The sequence below is a fragment of the Pseudophryne corroboree genome, chromosome 6, assembly GCF_028390025.1.
Source record: "Pseudophryne corroboree isolate aPseCor3 chromosome 6, aPseCor3.hap2, whole genome shotgun sequence".
Lineage (NCBI taxonomy): Eukaryota > Metazoa > Chordata > Amphibia > Anura > Myobatrachidae > Pseudophryne > Pseudophryne corroboree.
The window spans coordinates 247,854,981-247,882,619 of record NC_086449.1 but is presented as its reverse complement, the minus strand read 5'-3'; the positions used below and the strand labels follow the sequence as shown (position 1 = coordinate 247,882,619).

The following is a 27,639-nucleotide window of genomic DNA, read 5'->3' as shown; positions in this document are numbered from 1 at the left end:
TTAATAATAATGGTGTCACCCCACCCCCCGGCTGTAAATACATACAGCCCAGTTAACATCAATAACGGTGCCCCCCCCCCGCCCCTCCCCCGCTGGTAGTATATTAATAACAGTGTCACACCCAGCCCCCCCCCCCCCCCCACCACCACGGCAGTACATTAATAATAACAGTGTCACCCCCCCCCCCCCCCCTCCCCGGCAGTATATTAATAATAACAGTGTCACACACACACACTCCCCCCTATAAATACATGCATGAAAATGGTGTGTGTGTGTGTGTGTGTCCCCTCACGGCTGTTAATACAGCCCGGTCGATAACAAGGGGCTCAGCGCACCGCACGCAAACACCCCCCCCCCCCCCCCCCGGCACCCATCAATGCCGTTTATGCTGCCCACAGCGCACCCGTTGGCACTTACCGTTTTGCTGCTGCTGCTGACGTGCGTTGCGCTGGCTGGCTGTAGCTGGTGTGACTCTAGTCTGTGGTGGTGAAGCAGGAGACGGAGGCGGGACCAGCAGAGGAAGAAGACGAAGGCGGGACCAGGAGAGGCAGGAGGCGGAGGTTGGACCCGGCAGAGGACGGAGTGGCAGAGGAGAGTGACGTACATCGCTGTAGCACGTCGCTCATTCTGTACACACGAGCGATGTGCTAAGCGACTGTACTAGATTTTGCCTGCATGCAGGCCAATCTACAATCAGCGATAGCGATGCGCGGGGCTGCGCATCGCTATCGCTTTATGGCATACACACTGAGATATGTATGCTTAATTTCTAAGCAATCTAGTCAGATTGCTTAGATTTTAAGCACAGATCTCTCCGTGTGTACCCCCCCTTTACTCAGCCGCTGCGAACACTTCAGCCTGACATCAGGAACCCTCCCTGCAAACACTTGGACACGCCTGCGTTTTTCCAAACACTCCCAGAAAACGGTTAAATCTAGTTAGATCACTCACTTCACCGCTGGGCGAACTGAGCGCCCCCTTCCCCTCGCTCAGCACACATCGCGCTGTGTGCTGAGAGGGGGAGAGATGTGTGCTGAGCGTTCTCAGGACGTGCGGTGAGCTAAAAGGCTAAGGAGGCACTAGCAAGCACCAGAGCCAGATTTACACACAAAATATGAGCCAAAGGATACATCTGGGCTATATACACAGGTGCAGCAGTATAAACTCCTGGAAATCTGGTGAGTTTTGATCAGAGATGTGCGGAAAGGATACACAGGTGAGGCACTGCCTCACTTGCCATAGACTTTTTACTCCAGAGTTTTGGCTATAAAAATGATTAGAATAATGCAAAGAAGATATTTCAAACATATTCTTTGTATTTTTCATATACTTCATACAGTCAAAACTCTAGTACAAACGTAAGTAGGACAGGAAAGGCTCTGCCTCACCCCACCGCACGTCACTGGCGTTCTGTGCTAGATCGCTCAGCACCCATCTCTGTACACATCGGTACATGTGTACGCCCCTGTATTGTGTATCTGACCTGATCATTCTGACCATCCCAGTGAGGAGACAGGATGTCTATAGAGGTGTTGAATTCTTTTGAAGGAAGGTGATAGAAATTTCTCAAAGAGAGAATCTGGTCAGACTACTCTCCTTCCTGATTAAAAACTGCCCAGTACTGTATATTAGTAAATTACGATTCAAACAGAATGAAGCAAGTAATTAAATGAGCCACAGGTCTAGCAGGGAAACCCTGGGCTGGTCATACAACATGGGCCACAAACAGTCCTTTCTGGCATTGAAAGGGGTTAAAATCCACAAGGGTGGGGTCCTTTTTGGAGTAGCTGCTAGGGGCATATGAATGAGCTAAAAATAGCACAGTGTGTTTACTACTTGAGAAGTCAGCTATGACTGAAGGGTGCACCAGTATATGTTCTGTGATCTCCTCCATGGCAGAAAACTAGGTCTCATACATAAGCAACCTTGTTTTCTTAACTTACTCCTATTTTTATTTTATTTTAAATTGTCTGTGATCTGTATGTACTTTTAAAATAATCATATATACTTTGTAACCCTCCCTTTTGTACCTGTAAGCTCTGAAGTTATTCTTGAAATTAAACCTAATTTCTAGTTCTGATATTCTGTGTTCAAAGACCTACAGCTTTGAGAGGCACATGCTACTGATTTTGTTTTTAAAGCGCATATACTTTGAGCAGAACTGATGGGACCACTGTGGGAAACTTTTTTTTTCCAGAATCTCCTTAGTGGTGGCAGGCTGATATGTTTTATTGTTAGGATGACTTACAAAAACACCAAAGAAACAACCACCAGACTTGGAAGGAGTTCTGACAGTAGGAAATTAAAAAGTGCAAAAAAAAAAGTTATGCTCTCTTTAATGCATGTTTATACATAAATCTAAACTCCACAGTATGCTACTATTCCTGTAAAGATCTCTGCACCTTTTTGTGGAGCAGTGGCAGCTTGCTTCAAAGTCTTAATTTTTCTCTTCCTTCCAGGGTCTTCTTGGCTGTAGTGGAAAAACCAGATGACAGAGGAAATGTTGTAGCTCAAGGCGGAGGGAAGGTGAGGCATTTTCACATGTGTTCTGATTTATATTATGTGATTGGTTTTATTTTATATTTTTAATATTATATTCTAAATATTTAGATTGCTTTTAATGTCCTCTCCTATCCAGTAACTCTTATCATGTTTGACAAATGATACTTTGATAATGCATTGCTAAGTAATAATGATATCCTCTTACAAGTATCCATCCAGTTATTGTTATTGCTGATGATTTATTGCTGTAGATTCTGTGTTTAACTCATTCCATTGCACAACATACTATAGCACCGACACATATATATATATATATCTATCTAACCAAACAATTCAGACCCTCTAGTGCGCTAAATCAAGAAGAGCTCAAACCACTGAGCAGTACCTCCTGTCAGAATAGGTACAGAAAATAGGATGAAAGAAGAAACAGAATTCTCATGGGAGCTAAACCACCTTAGAAAATCAGAATGTTTACAATAAAAATTATTTATTGTAAACGTTCTGATTTTCTAAGGTGGTTTAGCTCCCATGAGAATTATATATATATATATATATATATATATATATATATCTCTATATATATATATATATATATATCTATATATATATATCTCTCTATATCTCTCTCTATATATATATATATATATATATATATATATATATATATCTCTATATATATATATATCTCTATATATATATCTCTATATATATATCTCTATATATATATCTCTATATATATATCTCTATATATATATATATATATATATATATATCTCTATATGTATATATCTCTATATGTATATATCTCTATATATATATATCTCTATATATATATCTCTATATATATATATATCTCTATATATATATATATATATATATATCTCTATATATATATATCTCTATATATATATATCTCTATATATATATCTCTATATATATATATATATATATATATATATATATATATATATATCTATATATCTATATATATATATATATATATATATATATATATATATATATATATATATCTCTATATATATATATATCTATATATATATATATCTCTATATATCTCTATATATCTCTATATATATATATATATATATATATATATATATATATATATATATCTATATCTATATCTATATATAACTATCTCAAATTAGTTAGGCACTCAATGTGTCTGTATATATTGCAGCTTGCTCCTGTGCCCGTCCTCTTTAAAGCATACAGATAAGTCCAAATAGGGATGGCACTTGTGAAGACTAACGTCCCCTTAGAAATAAGCACGCTGACAGCGTGTCTATTTCTAAGGGGACGTTAGTCTTCATGAGTGCCATCCCTATTTGGATATATAATATATATATATATATATATATATATATATATATATATATATATATATATATATATATATATATATATATATATATATATATATATATATATATATATATATAATGGAAAACAAAGCAAGCGGCACTCTAAGTCTGTCTGAAAGTCAATTGTATTTCACAAAAAGTGTTCCGACGTTTCGGGGTCCAAGCGCCCCTTTGTTCACCTTGACAAAGGGGCGCTTGGACCCCGAAACGTCGGACCACTTTTTGTGAAATACAATTTACTTTCAGACAGACTTAGAGTGGCGCTTGCTTTGTTTTCCATTATCCATCCTCACCTGAGATGGCACCTAAGCACTAAGTCTTGAAGGGGGAGTGCCGGTCCTCACAGCTTTTATATATATATATATATATATATATATATATATATATATATATATATATATTTATTTATTTATTTATTTTCATATATTCATTCCGGACTCCAAGCTGGTAATACGCCACCAGCTGAGAATTTTATTATTACTGTGCCAGCAGTGCCCTTCTTTAATCTTAATAAGTCGTCCTGTGTAATCCCATTGCTGCCACCAATTGATAAAGACATCCAGGTTTTGTTAGTATAACTGTTATTGCAATAGACATTAATGTAATCTATTTGATTAAATGGTCATTCTAATCAATTAAGATTACATTATAAAAATATTGTCACAGTAATATTTATGGATGTGCTGATTCATAGAACATACTATGGGCTTGGTTCAGAGTTAGGCACAAACTAAAAAAAGAAAAAAAGGAACCATGGGGCAGATATAAAAGGTGCGGAGAGATTTAGACTTGGCTGGGGAGTGTCATAACAGAATTTTAATATTTTTAATATAAAAATAACACTGTATTGTATTTGTTTGTTACATGTAATATCAGCCTGTTTTTTTTGTTTTGTTTTTTTTAAAACTATTTATACCAGGAGAGGCAAAAAGTTAGACAATACTGACATAGTTGTACAATAAAAGGTGAGAATCAGTCTCCATGGAAATTTTTTGTTCAAATAATTTTGATCGTATTTAACAAACAAACAAAGATGTCCCCTATATGGGGACCATATGCATAAAAGAGAAAAAAAAACAGGGAAGAGGAAAGAGAGGGGGGGGGGGGGCAGAAAGAGAAAGAAGAGGGGCAGATACAGGAAAAAGAACAGAGCCGATCTATGTCATGAGAAGGAAAGAACATCGAATTATTCTAAGAATAGAGCATATACATTACAATATCGATATAGACATTCGAGCTAGACTACGCTCAATAACCAATAAGGATCAAGGAGGGCATGGCGGCGTCCGGAGGGAGGATCCAGGTACTGCATGGCCAGGAGCTCAGAGGACGGGGACAAAAGAACGGTTTGAGCATCAAATTGGGGGGAGACATCATAAGCAACCAGGGGCCCCAAACCAGTTCAAATTTGTGGGGACAGTCATGTAGATAATAAGTGATCTTTTCCATATTAGCAACGAACCAAATATAATTATTCAAAGCTGGAATAGTAGGAGCAGCGGAGGCCTTCCAATTTTTAGCAATTAATGATTTAGCCGTCACTAATATATGGGAAAACAGTTTATTTAAAAGAGGGTCAAGATCTGGATGTGGGTGGGCCAATAAAAACATCCACGGCTCCAGTTCGAGTGCTAAACCAGATAGGGAGTTCAATATATCGAGTACCTTATTCCAGAAGCAAACAATACTTGGACAGGTCCACCAAATATGGAAGAGCGTTCCACGTTGACCGCATCCCCGCCAACAAACGGGTGGCAGAAGGGAACATCCTAGATAGTTTGTCCGGGGTGTAATACCACCTATAATATAGTTTATAGGATGTCTCCTTGAGTCGGGTAGAGAGAGAGCTTTTAGCAATACCCTCCCGAACTTCCTCCCAACAGGCATCGTCTGGTGGGGGACCCAGGTCCCTTTCCCACTCCCGCTCATGGCGAGTCTGCGGCCCCGAAGAGACTCCAACCAACATAGAATAGATCAGAGAAATTAGCCCTCTACATATGGGTTTTGTAGTGCATAGAGACTCAAAAGAGGTAAGATCCCGCAGAGCGTCCGCTTGGGGCAGGGAGAGAAGAAAGTGACGGAGCTGAAAGTATTCAAAAAAGGGAGGGGATAGCGAGGAAAACCTACATTTGATATCGTCTATTGACATCCAATGTCCCTGTAGAGAGATATCATGCACCACATGGATCCCAGCACCAAACCAGGGTGTGAACCGATAAGGCGAAATCCCAGCGGCGAAATCAGGGTTGTCCCAGAGGGGTGTGAGAGGGGAGCATGAGGAGGACAGCTTATATTTCAGGAGAGATTTATGCCAAATAGAGAGATGGAATTTAAGAGAAGGAGAGGAGTTTGTTAGAGTGAGCTGATGTGGTTTGCCCAGACCCCACAGCGAAGCCAATGAGCGAAGTCCCAAAGAAAGAGCTGCAAAATCCACCCAGGCAATAGAGCCACGGGGCGCAAAGGAGGCCACAATTTGACTTAGATGGCTCGCCAAGTAATAAAATGTAACATCGGGGAATCCTCTGCCTCCCTCCAAGCGAGGTAGCCAGAGCACAGTAAAGGCTATCCGTGGGGGTTTGTCGTTCCAGACAAACTTCACGAATGAGGCCTGGGCATCCCTAAGAACCCCCTCCGGAACCCTCACAGGTAGAGTTTGAAAAAGGTAGAGTAGTTGTGGCATGACTGTCATTTTGAGAGCAATGATCCTACCCAGCCAGGATATAATATGTGATCTCCATCTTGCCAGATCACATTTAATCTTGGTCAACAGTCGCGGGAAATTTTCAGAGTACAGGGAATTATAGTGAGAAGTGATATAAACACCAAGATACTTGATCTTAGTGGTCTGCCATCGAAAGTCATAGGAGGACTGCAGGGAGCGTTTGAGATCTCCAGGTACATGTAATAACATAGCTTCGGATTTAGTGACATTTATTTTATAGCCCGACAGGGAACCATATTCCTCTATAATCTGATATAGGGCGGGGAGAGAAGACTGCGGCTGAATAAGAGACAACAATACATCGTCTGCAAAGAGCGAAATCTTAGACTCCTGCGAGCCCACCTTCACTCCCCTAATTCCGTCAGAGTTTCTTATCATAGCGGCCAGGGATTCAATGACCATGGCAAACACTAGAGGGGAGAGAGGACACCCCTGTCTCGTGCCATTGGACAGCGGGAAGGGAGGGGATAATATTCCGTTAGTGAGGACCTTAGCTATAGGGGAGGAGTATACGGCAGAGACTCCCGTCAAAAATTCTGCTGAAATCCCAAACGCCTGTAATGTCTGAAATAAGAAAGGCCATGAAATACGATCGAACGCCTTTTCGGCGTCGAGGGAAAGGATAATGGATGGGGCTTGTCTGCAATTCAACAATTGGATAAGGTCGATCGCTCTCCTAGTGTTGTCCCTGGCCTGACGTCCAGGGATGAATCCCACCTGGTCATAATGTATCAGACCCGGGAGCACACCATTGAGGCGAGTAGCCAAAATTTTTGCATAGAGTTTGATATCCAAACTCAATACGGATATCGGCCAATAGCGCAATTTCGAGGATCCCTGCCCTCTTTGTGGATAACTACAACCCTGGCCTCCAGCATATTATTCGGGAATGGGGTGCCATGAATTACAGCATTAAACAGAACCCTGAGATCGGGGACCAAAATGGAGGCAAATTTTTTATAGTAAGAGGCCGTAAAGCCATCAGGACCCGGAGCTTTAGAAGATTTGAAAGTCTTCAGAACTGCAGCTATTTCTTCATCAGTGATATCCTTGTTCAGCTCCGAAGAGTCGAATTCAGATAGCAGAGGGAGATTAGCCCGATGCAAGAACTCTGATATTAAGGCATCTGGGGGACCGGGGCCTGAGCCAGCTGGGTTTAGATTATAGAGCTTGGTATAATAGTCCCGGAACACCCTGTTTATACCCTCTGGGGCATAAGTGACCCCACCAGACTCGGTGTGCACCGCCAGAATGTTATTCCGTGACCGCTGTGCTCTAAGGCGGGATGCCAGGATTCTATCGGCTTTGTCACCCGTCTCATAAAAGGTCTGATTAAGCCTCTGGAGAGTCTTTGCCGTACGCCCTGACATAGACAGCGAGATCGCAGACCGCAATTCCGGTAAGGACTCTAAATTGAAGCGGTAGGGGAGAGTTTATGTTGGCGCTCAAGGGTCTGAAGTTTGGTGGAAAGGGAGAGGAAGCTAGCTTCCCGGGACTTTTTAAACCTGGACGCCTGACTAATCAGATGGCCACGTAAGACAGCCTTATGTGCCTCCCAAAGGGTAATAGGTGAAGTCTCCAAAAGGTCATTAAGCAGAAAGTAGTCAGTGAGGCAGCATTTAATCTGGTTAGTGACTTCCTGACTATGTAATAGAGAATCGTTCAACCGCCAAGAGGCAGGAGGGGCACAGGGGGCAATAGAGTGGAGATCAACCACGATCGGGCAGTGATCGGACCAAATCATAGGGAGTATACTAGTAGATTTAAGTTTAGAGGACAGGTCTCTGCTGAGTAGGATCATGTCTATCCTAGAATAGGACTTATGTACAGAGGAAAAAAAAGTATAGTCTCTAGTCAGAGGATCAGTTAGCCTGAAAGAGTCAAATAGCAACTGGAGTTTCAAAAGGTCTAGCAGGGACAGAGATGCCGATGACAGGCGTGTAGGGGTAGAAGAACGAAAAGAGGAAGGGGAGGATCTATCCAACGAGGCATGAAGCACTTCGTTAAAATCACCTGCCACTATGACTTCCCCTCTACAGAGTCTAGTCAAATGCACATTCAACCTCCTAAAGAATGCAGCCTGATTCTGGTTTGGTGCATAGACATTAACAAGGGTACATAGGATGTCCTTTAGTTTCCCAATAAGAATGAGCCATCTACCTGATTTATCCACATGACTGTCCACCAATTCAAACGTAAGGTGGGCCGCTATCAAAATGGAGACCCCCACATTCATACACTGCCCACATCCACTAAAAGAGCCATCCAACAAAGCTTCCACTACACCACTTGGTACTGTCACCAACTTTTAGACCATAGACCCCCTATTTCTCTGCCATAACTCAATATGATGGAAATCCTCCCTCTGCTCTCTGAGACAACTTTTTCTTCTTCTTTCCTACTCTTCCCCCACCTCACTCCACTCCTTTTTCAATTTCTCTTTGATCTCCAGTACTCCTATCCTTTTTCTTTTTCCCCTGCCCTGCTATTCTCTCCATGGATGGGTTGAGGGCCCCTTGGCCTTGGCGGACAATACTTTAGTTAAGTTTATTCTTGTTATATATTCTTATTTTTAGGTTTTTGGGTTTTTTTGGATGCGTGTCCTCCATGTTGAAGGACACCTGGATATAAATACAGTTTAGTACAATAGGAGACCTGTTGTGATCTTGTAGAGGTATGTTTTCACCTCTACATCTATTCGTATCATCCCATCGCATTATGTTTTGGTCACCCCTCTCTAGTCCATATGTTATATATTTGAAAATGGAAAATGTGAGGTATGACTGGGAATATACAGATGCCATTCTATGTTTCCTTGTTCATGTATTCTTAGCACTGTACATTAGGCTCTGTACCTATCAACTGTACTGCTCATTTTGGTTTATACTTATACCTCAATAAAATATATTTTGGGGAAAAAATGGAAACCCCCCCCCCCCCCCCTTTTCTTGTGTGTAGCGTCACATGCATGGAAAATGAGAGGGTAGGCTTTAGACTTTGTCAGGGTGGAGGGATTTCTTAAAGTGGTTTTCTTGTAGGAAAACTAAATCGCCCTTGGCCTGTTTAAGGGAGTGGAAGAGCTTAGTGCGTTTGTGGGGGCTGTTCAAACCTTTAACATTGTGGGAATAGATCCTAAGAGCCATGACCAGCGAGTTTTCGGAACGCCACACCACCTCCCTCCGGACACCGCAGCCCTGTAACCAACCAAAGCAAAACCATTGTAAATACCCATGGCAATCGGCGGATATTTCTATACATCTGAACAAGAAGAAAAAGAGAACACAGGAACAGGGGGAACAAGACCTGGGAAAAGTAGGGGAAAAGGAAAGATTGGAGACCAGAAAGAACTACATCTGGCCTAGCGTGCCGGTCAGGGGACAATAGAAAGGAGTCACTAGGTGACAACAACCGGACTTGGGTATAAGACCCAACTGTGGGGACGCGGCCTGGCCGGGCCAGGTGCATCAAGAGCAGCAGACACTTACCAGCGTGTGTCCTGAGTCTAGGGACCAATGTTAAGGGGATAAGAAATTAAACAGCTTTTCCTACATCCCACTACTATATAGGACAACTAGAAAAATAATAGTGACTATCCATATCTGAAACAAATATCACTATAGGCGGAGGATAGCACTAGCAAACCGTAAACAATACAAAAGGTGTCAGTTCCAGTACTGGGGGAAAACAATTCCCAGAAGGGGAGCCTCAACCCTATAGCCTCCCTGCATGCGCGGCTACTGTAGCAGAAGCAAAGCGGCTAGGTGCATATGCCAGGTATAATGGGGAGTCGGGCCAGTAGTGGAACGGAAAAAGAGAGAAAGTACATCTCTACTAAATAAACATGCGGTGAAGTAACATATTATAGAAATTAAATAATAATTCAACACGTAAGGCATAAGGTGGGGGGCCAGCAGAGGCAGATTTCCATGCAGAGGGTACTCGCGACCAGTCTCGGTTCAGAGAGCGTCTCGGAGTGGCAGCCGACTCTATGGAAGAGGCCTCGCACGTCCGCCGTGGAGACTCAGACAAGGCCGGAGGCGGGGAAAGACCCAGGTCACGTAAGAGCCCTTTAGCTTCGGCTAGATCCCTGGCCGAGTGGAGGCGGTTGTGATGCCATACCAGAATGCGAAAGGGGAAACCCCATCTATAGCGAATGCCACTGTCCCGAAGAGCCGAGGTGATGGGTCGGAATTCTTTCCTTTTAAGCAGGGTGCTAGGTGCAATATCTTGGAATATTTGGAGAGAATGTCCCAGGAACTCCAGCTTGGGGAGCTTCCTAGCCTAAATAGTAATGGCATCGCAGAATAACATCTCTGGGCTAAGCTGAATCCTGAGAGCAAGGGCGGAGAGCCCTGTGGGCCCTGTCCAATAAGAGTTGTTCTACTGGAGTTGAGGGCGACAGGTGCACAAATAGTTTCTTAAGGTAATCGTGTAGGGACGTCATATCAACGTCCTCGGGGACACCTCGTATGTGCAGATTATTTCGTCGCGCCCTATTATCCTGGTCTTCTTGGTGTTCTAGGAGTAGTTGCATTTCCTGCTTTAGACCGTGAATTTCATCTCCCACTCCCTGATGGAAGGCAACCACCTCATCCATTTTAGTCTCTAAGTGGTCCGTTCTGTCTCCAAGGTCGGTAATGTCAGCCTTAAGAGAGGCTATGGCCGTATGCACCTCCGCCTGTACTGATTTCCTCGTCTCCTGAATTTCACGGAAAAGCCTTTGAAGATCTTTCCGGGTCAATGGGGAATAATCTGAGTCGTCTGAATCCGATACATCAGGCAGCGAGGGAGCCCCCTGTCCCGGAGATTTAGCATTTGAGTAAGGCAAATTTTTTCAGGCTCTGGCTCAAATCTGCTCCGTGTTGCTTTTTCCTACTTCTGGGCATGGTGGAACTTACGTGTAGAACAGCTTGAGAAGATCACTGCATTACAGAGTTAGAACAGTCCCGGTAGTAGGGATAGTATACTTGTGAAAATTATGACATAGAAGGTCCCCGGACTCAGGGCAGGGTTCTGCGTATCACATGACTGGGAAAGTCTGCTCACTCAGGCAGCTGGAATCAAACAATAAAGCCACCAGTAGATGGAGCTCCAGCTGCAATTATCATATATGAAGCAAGGCAGCCGAGGCAAAGCAAAAAAAAAAAGAAGAAAAAATATACAGTAGTAGCAGTAGAGGCTCTAAGGGGGGGGATCTCCGCTGATATGCAGCGCCGTGGCGCAGTGCGGCCCGGTCCCCAACGGTGTTAAATGTATAGAAGGGGTTCAGCTAGAGCCAGGATGGAAAGATATACAGTGGGGGATGGAGATCTCCTTTCTTGTACCCCACAACTACTCCTCCAGCGCTCCCAAGCCAGCCAGGTGGAGGGTCCCAGCCACGGACCAGCTGGAGGCCAGGGTACCCCCCCTGTGATCGCCAGCCAGTGGGACAGGCAAGAGCTCCGCAGTGCCCTTTTCCAATATGGCCGCCGGCGTCAGGAGAGGACGGAGCCTCCAGGGCCCAGCGCCTCACAGGTACGGCCGATCGGGTGCCAGGGGTAGAGGAACGGGAGGCGCCTTGGTTATGTTGTAGGAAGGAGCACCTCCCGGCCAGTTGCGGAGGCGTCTGTTCTGAATGCGGGCTTTCGGGAGCGCGCGCCGGCTGCTGCCGTCACTACAGCTCCCGGCTCGGCGGGCGGAAGTAGGCCTCTGGGCGGACGTAGTGGACGGAGCTCTCCTATCCGCTCCGCCAGGCTCAGACGGAGGGGACACTCGGTGCAGCGTAGAGGTGGAGGAAGCCGGACACAGCAGGAGGCCGGGCGGAGGAGATGTTATAGGGATTCCCACGGTGGGGAACTCCTGGCACCGGCCGTTGTTAAAATTGAGCCCCCGGCTTCTGGTGCAGGCCCCAACCCGCAAGGAGGCAGGAGGCCCCCTCCGGCTCCGGGACCTCGCACACCAGGTACAGGGGTGATAGGGGCGGGATGTGGGGAGCAGAGGGAGCTAAATAGGTGCTGCAATGAGGCAGATAAAGATGTAGTAGAAAGCAAAGTGCGGGAGCTCCTCTCAGACACGTCCTCCCTGCTTGCCTGCCAGGCCACGCCCCTATCAGCCTGTTTTTACCCTGCATGCAATAAAAAAAAAAAAAAATTCTGAAATGTATTTGCTGCCCTGCACTGTAACATGGTCATCTCCAGGAGAATATTGTTCCTTTTTGATTTACACCTTACTCTGAAGCCGGTCCTACAGTTTATAAGTAGTATGTCTTCTAGCTGATATCTTCTCTTGTATCTACACCAAGGCTCATCACTGCTTCCTGTGCCTTCTCATCCGGTCTCTCATGTCCATGTTCACCATATTTAGTCAATGCATGGTCTCAGTGGAATGTGCTTAGACAATGTCTAGTTAATGCAGTTCAAAAATCATTAAGCCTACGAGTTGCTGGTTATGATTGTTCAAAGTCCAAGGCATAGCTTAATGGCTATCTAGAGCAGTGATCTCCAACCCGTAGCTCGCCGTCGTATTTTCGGTAGCTCACTGAGCGCACGGGCTTGGGCAGTCACTGGCACTCCTCTTCCCTTCATTTTTAATATGGTGCCGGCCGTCAGCCAATCAGAGCTCGTGGACCGGCAGTGGCGGCACCTGATTGGCTGCTGGACCGCGAGTTTTGATTGGCTCACTAACCGGCGACATATTTTAAATGCCCGCCGCTGCCGGAGACTCTGTTACCCTCACCGCAGCTGCTCTCCGGACTTCACAGGAGAGGCGCGCGCTGCGCTCTCCTCCCCTTCCGTCCCTCATACAGAAGGAGCAGCACCGGCGGCAGTAGAAGAAGCCAGCAAGGGTTAGCACTGTGTGGGGCACTGTATCGGACACTGCGGGGGGGAGGGGGGCATTTTATCTGGCGCTGCGGGGGGGCATTTTAAATGGCACTGTGGGGGGGCATTATTTGTGTATCTGGCACTGCTTGGGAGGCATTATTTGAATATCTGGCACTGCCGAGGGGCATTATTTGTTTATCTGGCACTGCTGAGGGGCGTTATTTGTGTATCTGGCACTACGCGCGCGGGGGGGGGGGCATTATTTGTAGTTGTGAGGCCACACCCACTTTCACAGTAACGCATGCGCATTGGGGGGAGGGGGTAGCTCCTTCAGAGGTTTTGTTTTCCGAAAGTAGCTCACACCCTAATTAAGGTTGGAGACCGCTGATCTAGAGCATACATGTCTTCCCAGAGCAACATCAAGCACACTGTTTATTTGCCTGATTACTGAGTACTTCTTTTGACTGTATCACGCCGTTGGCACTGATGAGTTCCTGTAGTCCTCCACTATTCGCCTGACCAACCATCTTCTAATGGGAGTGTGGCAGTTTGGCACTCTGAGCACCGCTGCCTCCGGAGCTCTGCTGCATCTTCTGGCCGTGATCACCCTTCTCACCAGAGGCGGCAAAGGACGGTCTTAGTTCCTCATCAACAGTCTCTCAGCAGCAACCTGGGGAGACTTGGTGACTCTACAGCATCTTTCCACCGTGTATGTAAGGAGGACTGTGGCACAAAGATTCCTCACTAGAGATTCAGAAAGTCCCCTGTTTCAAACGAATGACCCCCTGAGTCTGAAAGTGGCGGAATGGGGACCGCTTTTTAATACTCTCCCCTATTTTCTGGCTATTAAAATTCTGCAAAGTGTATCCTGGAAGGGGCGGGGCTTATTGATATCTTTGGGGCTCTGCTGTAATGTCATGTAATGTCACCCTGTCCCCTGGTTAGAGTGTCAACAACTGTAAAGGCGGAACTTTTTGGTATGTTTCCCATACCCATTTGGATTATTGCAGTGCTTAGTACTAAGTCCACCCTTTCTTAGCAGTGAAGGGGTTAAATGCTTTGGTTTTATGAAAATCCATTACCAGGAGGATGCAATTACTGAAGTACTGATGAGAACACGGCATGTTCCATCCATGTCATGTACATTTATTTCCATATTTTGTATTGTATGAATAATATAGTATTTTTCTTGGGTGTGTTCCTAATAGTCTGCACTAATAACTGTGCATTTATGTTGTTAGATTAACACTCCTAATGTACATTAACGCCGTATGCTTGATTACTTCCAGGCTTTGATACCACTAGCATTAGAAGGAACAGAGTTGGGAAAAACAAAAGCAGCACAAGCTCTGGCCAAGATAACAATCACATCAAACCCTGAAATTGCATTCCCAGGTGAAAGGGTGAGTACACGGCGTCTGAACGGTGGGGCTGTGCAATGCTCTGCATTCTGTCCTGAAGAGTGGAGGTTTTGTTTCTCCCAGTATATGGAGCAGATTTGTTGGAGTTCTCCGAGATTGTGTAACCCATGCTGCCACCATACTATATTATCTAGATATATATATATTCTACCCACCCTTCCGCAGTGTTAAAAAATAAATAAAACTGCTTCAAATACAGAAGTGTGACACATAATAAAGTCTGTACCAATATTCCTTCACTCTAAATTAATTTAAGACCTAGGGGAAAACGTAATAGGTCCGAGTTTGCCAGAGGTGCGGGATGCCGGCTGATCTCAGGGATTTTTTTTTTTTTTTTTAAGCGGCAATCATTTCCAAGGCATGGTTTTGCCTTCTAAATGATTGCCACTTTAAAAAAAAAAAAAGTCTGATATCATCCGGCATCCCACACCTCCGGCAAACTCGGACCTATTACGTATTCGACACAAATCTGAAAAGATGACTTGAATGCAGTGGATTGGGAGGGTTGTTCTATAGCGGATTGAAGTTGAATTCTGATGTGATATTACTGTTCCCACCATGCACTTCTGGAAACTCCCAAATTAGACCATTCCTTTTCCAATGACCAGGAAGCGATCGTGCACTTTGCAGACAGTAATGGTCTCTGGTGCCATACAGCTCTGCATTTGTCTTTTATTCATGACATGGTGACACAGTGGTAGTAAGTCGCCACTCAGACGGAAATAATAGCTGCTTATTGGCGTGTTATGTGCCCATATAGTTACATAGTATCTTTTCTATTGCTTTTCCATCTGATGGGCTTAGTGTCAGAGGGACTCGCAGAACATAGGGGAAATGAACAAGAGTTCTGTATTGTAGCTGCTGAATTAGAGTAATTGTATTAATATTCATAAATATTTACATTAAACTAAAAACCAGTCTCCTAAAACCCCCTAATGTGCGATATGTGGCCACAAAGCAAATATGTATGGGAAACCATCTAGTATAGGATCCAACTTGGTGTACATAAGGGAGAATGCAGCTAAGGCATATAGAACTGTTAGTAGTTGTTAATTTAATTCATATTCCGTATTAATGCTTCTATGGTTAATGACAAAAACCCAGTGTTAGTACTCTATTCAGCCAGGATATAAATTAGTAGGCAAGGTTAACATACAAATGTCAATGGCAGTGATTGAAAGTTATATTCGCCATGCCCTATATTCTGGTTGCCACTTTCACATAAATGTTAACTTGCAGCACTTCCCATTTTGGGTGAGCAGTGAGAGTGTTGACCCTTCAGAGTGAATGCCATATGAGTGCCGTAAGTAGACATTTTGGTGCCCTGTGCCAGAAACAGGATTGGTGCTCCACGCCCAAATGCAAAATAGGGACAGAGCACCAAAAATATAGTGGCGTGGCTTCATGGGGAAGGGGCATGGCTACAGAATAGTACCAATTCACATTACACCATGCAGTACTGTCCGAAAGTCACATTACTCCATACAGTAGTACCCCTTATACAAGTTACACCACGCAGTAGTGTACGTAAGTGACATTACACCACACAGTAGTGTCTGTAAGTCACATTACACCACACAGTAGTGTCTGTAAGTCACATTATACCGCACAGAAATGTCTGTTATTCACATTGTACCGCACAGTAGTGTCTTTTATTCACATTACACTGCACAGTAGTGCCACATATACACATTATGCGTTGCAGAGCACTTCATCTCATTCCTCCATGGTTCCATGGCTCCATCCTGGTTTTCAATGTGTAAAATCCCCATGCTTTCCCCTAATCTATACTCTAAGAGTTCCGGCAGTGGGGTGATGTTACGAGTTAGTGGGTTGTTGGCTGGTTCTGTTGCTGAGAGATGTTGGAGACCCTGAAGTGGGGTTGGGGGAGGTAAGTTGCTGCTGTGAGGCGCCTACAGGTATTAGTGAGGGGACATGGGGGGAAGAGGGTGTAGATGTGAGTAGCTAGGGACAGGTATTAATGAGGGGACGTGGGAGAAGAGGGTGTGGATGTGAGTGGCTGGGGACAGGTATTGGTGAGAGGACATGGGAGAAGGGGGTGTGGTTGTGAGTGGCTGGGGACAGGTACTAGTGAGGGGGTAAGGGGTGTGTGGATGTGAGTGGCTGGTGACAGGTATCAGTGAGGGGACAAGGGAGTAGGGGGTGTGAAAGGCTGGGGACAGAAAATCAGCTGTAAGATGCAGGGAGGTGGCCAGGCCTGCTGGTCAGCAGGCCTCCATTAGCGGGAGTCTACAGCTTGTCGGAAAGCACAACACAGTTACCAGTCCTGCAGGTCATCACTTCATGTGCTCTGCACAACACAGGTGACCTGCATCCTGTCACCTGCCAGGTTCCTGCTGAACCTGCTGCAGCACGCGATGGTATACAGTGCAGGTCAGAGGAAGAGGGAAACTGGAGGTAGGGGAAAATCCTTTACACGCCTATCCATTACACACATACATTTCCACACTCATGCCATCTCCCTTCCCCTCCCTGACTCCTCATATTGCCATCCTTTCTCTGTCTTCCCTCTCTTTTTCTTCACCTCTATCCATTCTGCTCCTTGTGCTTTGTGCTTTTGTGCTGTTTTCGTTTAGTCCTCTCCCCATCCCTCTTCCCCACCTCCAGTTTCCCTCTTTTGTCTACCACTGAGGTGCATTTACAAGAGTTACCCTGCACCAATATTTTTACCACCACCCCCGCTCCCAAGGTGAAAACAAGCAAATTATTTTTGTTAAATCTGACCTGCTGCAGCGCTCACCATTCTGGACTTTATTCCTGGCTGGCCGCGCTGTTACCATGGCTGGGAGCTGGGTGATCAGTGTACCACAAACAGAGGGCGGAGAGAGAGGAGTGGACAACCGCCAGCTGGGAACCAGGAGGGTGCTGAGATTGTGGGCGGGGAGCTGCAGTGCAGTGCTTGTATAAGTTATCATGCGAGGAGGAGCCGGACACTCCTACTGCACAGCAGCACTAGAGATAGCATTGGTGGCAGTGGGGCTACTGGGCTTAAGGCATGAAGCTGAAAGGACAATACCACGGCCCTGCGGCTGCTGCTGGCCGGTACTCCGCTCGCAGGTCATATGCGCTGTGGGCGAAGCACTGCAAGCACACATGTAGTTACGGCCCTGTGCCATATGATGTAAATTCCCGTAGTACATAGATTGACAGCAGGATATAATGGAATACTTCCTCTGAGTAGTGTAATTACCCCAGACCTCGACGTCGGTGATAATTGTGCCGGACCAACTACCCATCTGTGCTGGTGGGTTTGTTTGTTAGGCTAGATCAGGGGTGTCAAAGACCAGGCCCGCGGGCCAAATCCGGCCCGCCAGACCTCGTCTGATGGCCCGCGGTGCCGCCGCCATGAAACCCCCTTCTCCCGAGTGCCCAGCTCGGGGGGGCGGGGTTTCGCGGAATGACGCGATTGCGTCGTGACGTCACGGCGCAAACGCGTCATTCAACGAAACCCCGTCGGAGGAGGGAGAAGGGAGCCGCGCAGACGAGGAGGGAGAGGCGGCTGAAGAGCGGCGAGAACCGCTTCAAATGTAAGTCAGCCCCTCTCCCTTCCTCTCTTTCTCTCTCTCTCCCTCCTTCCACCACCTGCCGCAATGTGTAAAATGGGGACCTGTACCTGCCGCTATGTGTAAAATGGGGACCTGTGCCTGCCACAATGTGTAAAATGGGGACCTGTGCCTGCCACAATGTGTAAAATGGGGACCTGTACCTGCCGCTATGTGTAAAATGGGGACCTGTGCCTGCCGCAATGTGTAAAATGGGGACCTGTGCCTGCTGCAATGTGTAAAATGGGGACCTGTGCACTATAAAAGGGGGCACATGGCTGGGCACTATAAAAGGGGGCACATGGCTGGGCACTATAAAAGGGGGCACATGGCTGGGCACTATAAAAGGGGGCACATGGCTGGGCACTTTAAAAGGGGGCAGATGGCTGGGCACATATAAGGCAGGTGGAGCGGTAAATTTTGGATAGACCTACAGATACAACCGGCCCTTTGATGGGGACCAAACTGCTGATGCGGCCCCCGATGAATTTGAGTTTGACACCCCTGGGCTAGATGGTCATGGTCCTTTTAACTCCCTAACATTAAATCAGAACATGGTATTGTTGAAGTTTTGGCTATCTATAGAGAGATTGAATCCAAGCTGTATCACGCCATGTTGTTTCTTGTTTGTATATATAATTTCTCACATCTCTCTCTCTCTCTCTCTCTCTCTCTCTCTCTCTCTCTCTCTCTCTCTCTCTCTCTCTCTCTCTCTCTCTCTCTCTCTCTCTCTCTCCTGGATGTAATGGGAGCTGATAACGCCAAAATGTCTGACGTTTGTGGCTATTGCCACGGACATCGGGCATTTTGCAAAGTCGTATTATGTATTAGTGGCCGCAAAGCAACTTTTTCGGATGCTTTCGGCTCTAAAGTAGAGAGCCAGATAAAAAGTCGTATCCAGAGATGTTTTGCCCATGTTAAGTATATAACTCAGCCAATGTAATGAAGTCCGATATTGCAATTCGGACACATAACAGCTCTAAAACTCTCAAAGAATTTAGAGGGTTTTTTTTGGCCAAGTTGGTTATGATAATGATAGAAATCAATTATAAGTACACTTTTTTTCAAGTACAGTTGCAATAAACAAACACTTTACAATACATTTTGACAATTTAAAAAAAACAACAAAAAAAACTTTGATCTGTAAAAATGCCGGGAAATGTGTATTAGAGGCATATAAATGTTCCAGCTGAATACAATGATATGTGACATGCTTATATTATGTGTGTAATTTCCAAATACTCCACGTATTATACTTGTGGTATTTTTTTTTTTTAATACGCAAATGCGTCATAGACGTAAATGAATGTACTAAGTCACACAGGCCACAATTACACACAGTATATACTCATGCTATGTATCATTTTAAACACGCTGGAGCTGCTTGTGCGTCCTATTCACCTCGTTTTGCTTCTAAAAGGAAATTCTGCGAATAGGACACACAGCTCCTGCTGTCTAAAATGATATGCAGCATGCCTATATTCTGTGTGTAATAGCAACTGTATCTGCATACAAAATGTTATGCTACAGTATATTCAAGCCAAACGCTGTAACATAATTTGTTGCAGTCGCAATTACACACTGAATATAGCCATGCCGCGTATCATTTAAATCCGCATAAACTGCTTGTGCGTCCTGGAGGGCTGCAGATTATTTATGGTGTGTATTGCTTTAATCTTGGGACTTTGGGGGGACAAAGGGTGACTTTTTCTGACACTGTGGTCCTCCTATACTAAAAGACACATTTTGGTTGATCCGTAAATATTGGACGTTTTCTAGTCTAAATACCGCAACACCTCAGATCTGAGACGCTGAAGACGGGAAATAGACGCTCGTCATTACATTGCCTGAGTTCCGGGAAATAGACGCATATTTGTAATGTCTGATGTGGTGCATTAATTTACTGGGTGGCATTGTCTGCTCCCGTTACATCCCTGCCTATATCTGTATCAGGTCTTCCAAGGTGTGGAGACCGTTGTTTTTTTAGGCTGCTATCATATTGTCACACCCTCCATTTTTCCAGAGCAGTGTCAATTTCTCTTACCTTACTAAATATGTGACCTCCCTTGCATCCTCATTGTCTGCTGTCCATTCCATAACAGATCTATGAGGTTGTCCGACCCATGGTCAGTTTGCTGCATCTGAATCGCACTGCCCTGCAGAATTTTGAGGCACTAATGGCCTTAACAAACCTGGCCGGGATCAGCGAAAGGCTGAGGTGAGTAACGCTGTAAACTAGGTTTTGTCAGTAACGCAACTCCTGCAGATGGAGTATTGCATTTATTATATATAAAATAATATAAGTATTTTGGTTCCACTACACTGGAAGATGACATACTGCAATATAATGTGTGATTACTACCATATCCCATAGAGATGTCTCGGACATTCCTAACGATCTGTACTGTGTCCCACAGGGGGAAGATCATCAAGGAGAAGGCCGTACCAATGATTGAGGGTTATATGTTTGAAGAGCATGAGATGATCCGGGCGTCTGCGACAGAGTGCATGTGCAATATGGCATTGAGCAAGGAGGTGAGGCTGAAAGTCTGAAACAGAAGCTGTATATGGTTTTGTACGCTGGGTGACCTACAAATATATGAATCCCTATTAAATGTTCTTTAAATTAACATCTATTTATGTTGTCTTCTCTCCTATGTATACACTCAGCCCATTGACTCTCTGTACTTACTATTAAATAACTATTTTGTTGTTCAGATATCAAACTGCTTACACCTGTAGATAAGCAGCGGTCTGTCCCAAATACTGCATGTAAGTTGGGCTGGTCACCTATCACTCAATATCCATGATCTGGCCAGTACATTGTGTCAGAACTTGTACAAAACATAATGCTATGTGCTTTACAATCAGATTAAAAGTATACGGTTTCTGTCACTTGTTTGGGGTCAGAACATTGGACACCCAATAATGTTACAATAATTACATATAGGCATAGGTTCCCACTCTTTCAGATTTTGCAGCAGACTCGCAATTAACCAATCAGTATGTTTCGGAGCATAGGAGGACACTGGAGTTCCCAGAGGAAACCCACGCAAGCTCGGGGAGCATATACAAACTCCACACAGGGCCATGGTGGGAATCACGGACAAGATCTCAGTGTTGTGAGGCAGTAATGCTAAGGATCTCTTGTTCTGGCTGCACGGACAGGACTGACACAATAAATGAAATATTGCATTTCAGCATTTCTAATCCTTATCAGAATGTTCATCAGTCCTGTGAGTGCCGCCACATGGAACATTAATGGCGTGTTGGTAGCTGAGTTGCTGTCATTTGCTGTTAGACTTATCATGTCTGTTTCTTAGATCCAATGTCCAATTGTGCTTGTGTCAGTCTATAATGAGACTGGTTCTGCTTCCTCTAGGTACAAGACCTGTTCATGGCAGAGGGATCAGATCGATTAAAATTATTAGTTTTGTACAGTGGTGAGGATGATGAGCGTCTACGCCGCGCAGCTGCTGGGACTCTCGCTATGCTGACCTCTCTGCAGCCAAAGGTTTGCCAGATGATCACACAAGTGGTAAGAGGCAGTTGTTCTGTGGGGCTGCATTGGAATCGATTGATTAGTAAAGCGCCCAGTTTATAACATGGTTGGGCTCCTGACATTGGGCACAAGGACAGAGTGAATAGATGCTGCATGTGTCATAATAAAGATTACCGAAAGAAAATTGCATAAAATGTTACATCTTGGCTACATCTATATTTCAGCTACTTAGAACAAATACACATTCATTTGATGGGGGATCCTGCATTTTTCATGGTTACTATTACTAGCAGTGGAGATGCTTCTTCTGATAAAATGTTTATTTGCATTAAGTTAGGATTATAAAGTGAATGCAGCAGCTTGGATGTTCTGAATGATTGATTATCCTACAGTAACTGGAGTACTCCGACTAGAATTAGAACAGAGCAATTTTTTTATAGATTATGTTGTGTGTGGACCACTAAATTGTCACAATATTAATTTCTCTGACGTCCTAGTGGATGCTGGGAACTCCGTAAGGACCATGGGGAATAGACGGGCTCCGCAGGAGACTGGGCACTCTATAAGAAAGATTAGGTACTATCTGGTGTGCACTGGCTCCTCCCTCTATGCCCCTCCTCCAGACCTCAGTTAGAATCTGTGCCCGACCAGAGCTGGATGCACCTAGTGGGCTCTCCTGAGCTTGCTAGAAAGAAAGTATTTGTTAGGTTTTTTATTTTCAGTGAGATCTGCTGGCAACAGACTCACTGCTACGTGGGACTGAGGGGAGAGAAGCAAACCTACCTGCGTGCAGCTAGCTTGTGCTTCTTAGGCTACTGGACACCATTAGCTCCAGAGGGTTCGAACACAGGGCCTGACCTCGATCGTCCGTTCCCGGAGCCGCGTCGCCGTCCCCCTTGCAGAGCCAGAAGACAGAAGAGAAGGAGATGAAATTGTCGGCAGAAGACTCCGGTCTTCATTAAGGTAGCGCACAGCACTGCAGCTGTGCGCCATTGCTCCCACTGCACACCACACACTCCGGTCACTGTAGGGTGCAGGGCGCTGGGGGGGGGGGGCGCCCTGGGCAGCAATAAGAATACCTTTTGGCAATATATACACATAATACAGTCTGTGACTATATGTGTAAAACCCCCGCCAATTTTAGTCAGAAACAGGACAGAAGGCCGCCGCTGAGGGGGCCGGGCCTTCTTCCTCAGCACACCAGCGCCATTTTCTCTTCACAGCTCCGCTGGAAGGAAGCTCCCCAGGCTCTCCCCGGCAGTATCCTGGTACACAAAGGGTGAAAAGAGAGTTGGGGGGCACATAAATTTAGGCGCAAAATTTGTATATACAGCAGCTACTGGGTAAACACTGAGTTGTAGTGTAATCCCTGGGTTATATAGCGCTGGGGTGTGTGCTGGCATACTCTCTCTCTGTCTCTCCAAAGGGCCTTGTGGGGGAACTGTCCTCAAATAGAGCATCCCCTGTGTGTGTGGTGTGTCGGTACGCGTGTGTCGACATGTCTGAGGTAAAAGGCTCCTCTAAGGAGGTGATAGAGCGGATATGTGTGTGAGAGGGTGTCTCCGTCGACAACGCCGACACCTGTTTGGATATGTGTAAGTGCTAAGGTGAATTTATTGCACAAAAGGTTAGGGAACAGACTGGAAATCTACCCAGGTCTGTCCCTATGTCACAGAGACTTTCAGAGTCTCTCAATGCTCACTATCCATAATAACAAACACTGGTATCGACATTGAGTTTAATTCCACTGTCGACTACGATAATGCAAAGTTACAGCCAAGATGGCTAGAAGGTATTCAATATATGATTATTGAAATAAAAGATGATTTGAATATCACTGATGACTCATCTGTCCCTGACACGAGAGTACACATGTTTAAGGGGAAGAATGCTGAGGTAAATTTCCCTCCTCTCATGAGGAAAAAGAGCGGGAATCTCCAGACAAGAGACGGCAGCTTCCCACAAGAGAATTCTCAGGCTGTATCCTTTCCCCACTAGGGCCAGGATATGTTGAGAATCTTCCCCTGGGTTGTCCTGTTTGCACAGACGGTAGCACTTGCTATTCTCAGGGATCCTGCAGATAGCGTGCACATTATAGTATACTACCCAGACCGGCGATTGTGTCGGCATGGGTTTATAGCGCTGTGGCAGCGTGGACAGGTACCTTATCAGCAGAGATGAGACCCTAGTATGCATATAGATATATATATGTATATATAGATATATATATATATATAGAGATATATATATATATATATATATATATATATATATATAGAGATATATATATATATAGAGATATATATATATATATATATATATATATATATATATATATATATTAAAGATGCTGTCTTAAGAGACATGAGTATACTGGGTCCTAGAGTCAAAGCTATGTCGATCTCTGCTTGACGTGTCCTGTAGAATATGCATTGGACAGATGATGCCGACTTAAGAGGCATATGGAAGGCTGAGGATTGTGTGGAGAAGGGTTCTCGGGCCTGGTCTCCACAGCTATAGCTGGTAATTCTGCTAGTTTGCCTTATATTCCTGCACAGCCTAAGAAAGCACAACATTATTAAATGCAGCCTTTCGTATAAAGAAACAAGAAAGTCTGAGGTGCGTCCTTTCTTGTCAGAGCCGTGCAGCTAGTTCCCAGGAACAGAAGTCCTCCCCGGCCCCTACAAAAATCCACCAATGTCGCTGGGGCTCCACAGGCGGAGCTAGGCCCGGTGGGGACATGCCTTCGTAAGTTCAGCCACAAGTGGGTTCACTCCCTGTTCGATCCCCGGGCAATAGATATTGTGTCTCAGGGATACAAGCTGGACTGTGAGAAGATGCCCCCCTCACCGACGGCCCTGCGGGCTTCCCCCCAAGAGAGGGAGCCAGTGTTAACTGCAATTCACAAATTGTATCTTTAACAGGTGGTGGTCAAGGGTCCCCTCCTTCAACAAGAGGGTGTTATTATTAGACCATGTTGTAATCCCGAAACCAGACGGTTCGGTCAGACCCATATTGAATTAAAAATCCCTGAACATATACCTGAGAAGGTTCAAGTTCAAGAGCGGTCAGTGCAAGCCTAAAAAGGGGGAGACTTTATTGTGAATCGGGACATAAGGGATGCATACCTTCAGGTCCCCATTTATCCACCTCATTAGGCGTACCTAGGAATTGCGGTATGGATTGTCATTACCAATTTCAGATGTTGCCGTTTGGTCTCTCCACGGCCCCGAGAATATTCACCATGGTAATGGCGGATATGATTGTGCTCCTGCGGAAGCAAGGTGTCACTATTATCACGTACTTGGATGATCTCCTCATAAAAGCGAGATCAAGAGAGCAGTTGCTGAACAGCGTATCACTTTCTCTGGAAGTGTAACGGCAACACGGCTGGATTCTATATATTACCAAAGTCGCAGTTGGTTCCTACAGCTCATCTGCCTCTCCTAGGCACGATCCTAGACACAGACCAGAAAAGGGTTTATCTCTCGATAGAGAGAGCTCAGGAGCTCATGACACTGGTCAGGAATCTATTAAAACCAAAACAGGTGTCAGTGCATCACTGCACTCGAGTCCTGGGAAGGATGGTGACATCATACGAGGCCATCCCCTTAGGCAGGTTCCATGCGAGGACCTTCCAATGGGACTTACTGGACAAGTGGTCCGGATCACCTCTTCAGATGCATCGGTTAATCACCCTATCCCCCAGGGCCAGGGTGTCTCTCCTGTGGTGGCTGCAGAGTGCTCACCTTCTCGAGGGCTGCAGATTTGGCATTCAGGACTGGATCCTGGTGACCACGGATGCAAGCCTCCGAGGGTGGGGGGCAGTTACACAGGGAAGAAATTTCCAAGGTCTGTGGTCAAGTCAACTGACTTGCCTTCACATCAATATCCTGGAACTAAGGGCCATATACAACGCCCTAAGTCAAGCGGAGATCCTGCTTCGCGACCAACCGGTTCTGATCCAGTCAGACCGCAGGGATTCATGTAAACCGCCAAGGCGGAACAAGGAGCAGGGTGGCGAGGGTAGAAGCCACCAGAATTTTTCGCTGGGCGGAGAATCAAGTAAGCGCACTGTCCGCAGTGTTCATTCCGGGAGTGGACATCTGGGAAGCAGACTTCCTCAGCAGGCACGACCTCCACCCGGAAAAGTGGGGACTTCATCAGGAAGTCTTCACGCAGTTTGCAAATTGATGGGAACTGCCTAAGGTGGACTAGATGGCGTCCCACCTCAATAAAAAGCTAAAAAAGGTTTTACGCCGGGTCAAGGGACCCTCAGGTGATAGCTGTGGTCGCACTAGTAACACCGTGGGTGTTCCAGTCGGTCTCTGTATTCCCTCCTCTTCGTCTCATACCCAAGGGCTGAGAATTGAAATAAAAGGAGGAGTGAAAACAATATTCTTTGCTCCGAATTGGCCAAGAAGGACTCGGTACCCGGAGCTGCAGGAAATGCTCTCAGAGGACTCAGGGCTTCTGCCTCTCAGACAGGACATGTTGCAACAGGGGCCCTGTCTGTTCCAAAATTTACCGCGGCTGCATTTGACGGCATGGCGGTTGAACGCCGGATCCTAGCGGAAAAGGGCATTCCGGATGCAGTTATTCCTACGCTGATAAAGGCTAGGAAAGACGTGACAGCAAGACTTTTTCACTGTATATGGCGAAAATAGGTTGCTTGGTGTGAGGCCGGGAAGGCCCTACAGAGGAATTCCAGCGGGGTCGATTCCTGCACTTCCTACAGTCAGGAGTGGCTATGGGCCTAAAATTAGGATCCATAAAGGTCAAGATTTCGGCCCTATACATTTTCTCTAATAAATGAACTGGCTTCACTGCCTGAAGTTCAGACGTTGTTCCGGGGGTGCTGCATATTCAGCCTCCTTTTGTGCCATCGGTGGCACTTTGGGATCTTAACGTTGTGTTGGATTTCCTGAAATCCCACTGGTTTGAGCCACTTAAGACCGTGGAGCTAAAATATCTCACGTGGAAAGTGGTCATGCTATTGGCCTTAGCTTCGGCTAGGCGTGTGTCAGTATTGGCGGTTTTGTCATGTAAAAACCCTTATTTGATCTTCCATATGGACAGGGCAGAATTGAGGACTCGTCCCCGTCTTCCTAGGGTGGTATCATCGTTTCATTTGAACCAGCCTATTGTGGTGCCTGCGGCTACTAGGGACTTGGAGGATTCCAAGTTGCTGGACGTAGTCCGGGCTTTGAAAATTTATGTTTCCAGAACGGCGGGAGTCAGAAAGTCTGACTCGCTGGTTATTCTGTATGCAGCCAACGAGGTTGGCGCTCCTGCTTCTTCAAAGCAGACTATTGTTCGCTGGATCTATAGCACGATTCAGCTGGTTCGCTCTGCGGCTGGATTGCCGCATCCAAAATGGTGAAAGCCCATTCCACAAGGAAGGGGGCTCTTCTTGGGCGGCTGCCCGAGGGGTCTCGGCTTTACAGCTTTGCCGAGCTGCTACTTGGTCGGGGTCAAACAAGTTTGCTAAGTTCTACAAGTTTGATACCCTGGCTGAGGAGGACCTTGAGTTTGCTCATGCGGTGCTGCAGAGTCATCCGCACTCTCCCGCCCGTTTGGGAGCTTTGGTATAATCCCCATGGTCCTTACGGAGTTCCCAGCATCCACTAGGACGTCAGAGAAAATAAGAATTTACTCACCGGTAATTCTATTTCTCGTAGTCCGTAGTGGATGCTGGGCGCCCGTCCCAAGTGCGGACTCTCTGCAATACATGTATATAGTTA

The 27,639-nt window shown here is 45.6% G+C and overlaps 1 protein-coding gene across 1 annotated transcript in view; it reads left to right on the top strand.

Moving 5' to 3' along the window:
• The window catches only part of UNC45A (unc-45 myosin chaperone A), a 71,405-nt gene that overhangs the window by 36,007 nt on the left and 7,759 nt on the right, over window positions 1–27,639 (top strand). The window contains exons 15-19 of the mRNA XM_063925854.1: window positions 2,460–2,526; window positions 14,699–14,812; window positions 20,496–20,611; window positions 20,811–20,928; window positions 21,776–21,931. Coding sequence (XP_063781924.1) covers window positions 2,460–2,526; window positions 14,699–14,812; window positions 20,496–20,611; window positions 20,811–20,928; window positions 21,776–21,931 — 571 coding nt within the window. The remainder of the gene's footprint in view (window positions 1–2,459; window positions 2,527–14,698; window positions 14,813–20,495; window positions 20,612–20,810; window positions 20,929–21,775; window positions 21,932–27,639) is intronic.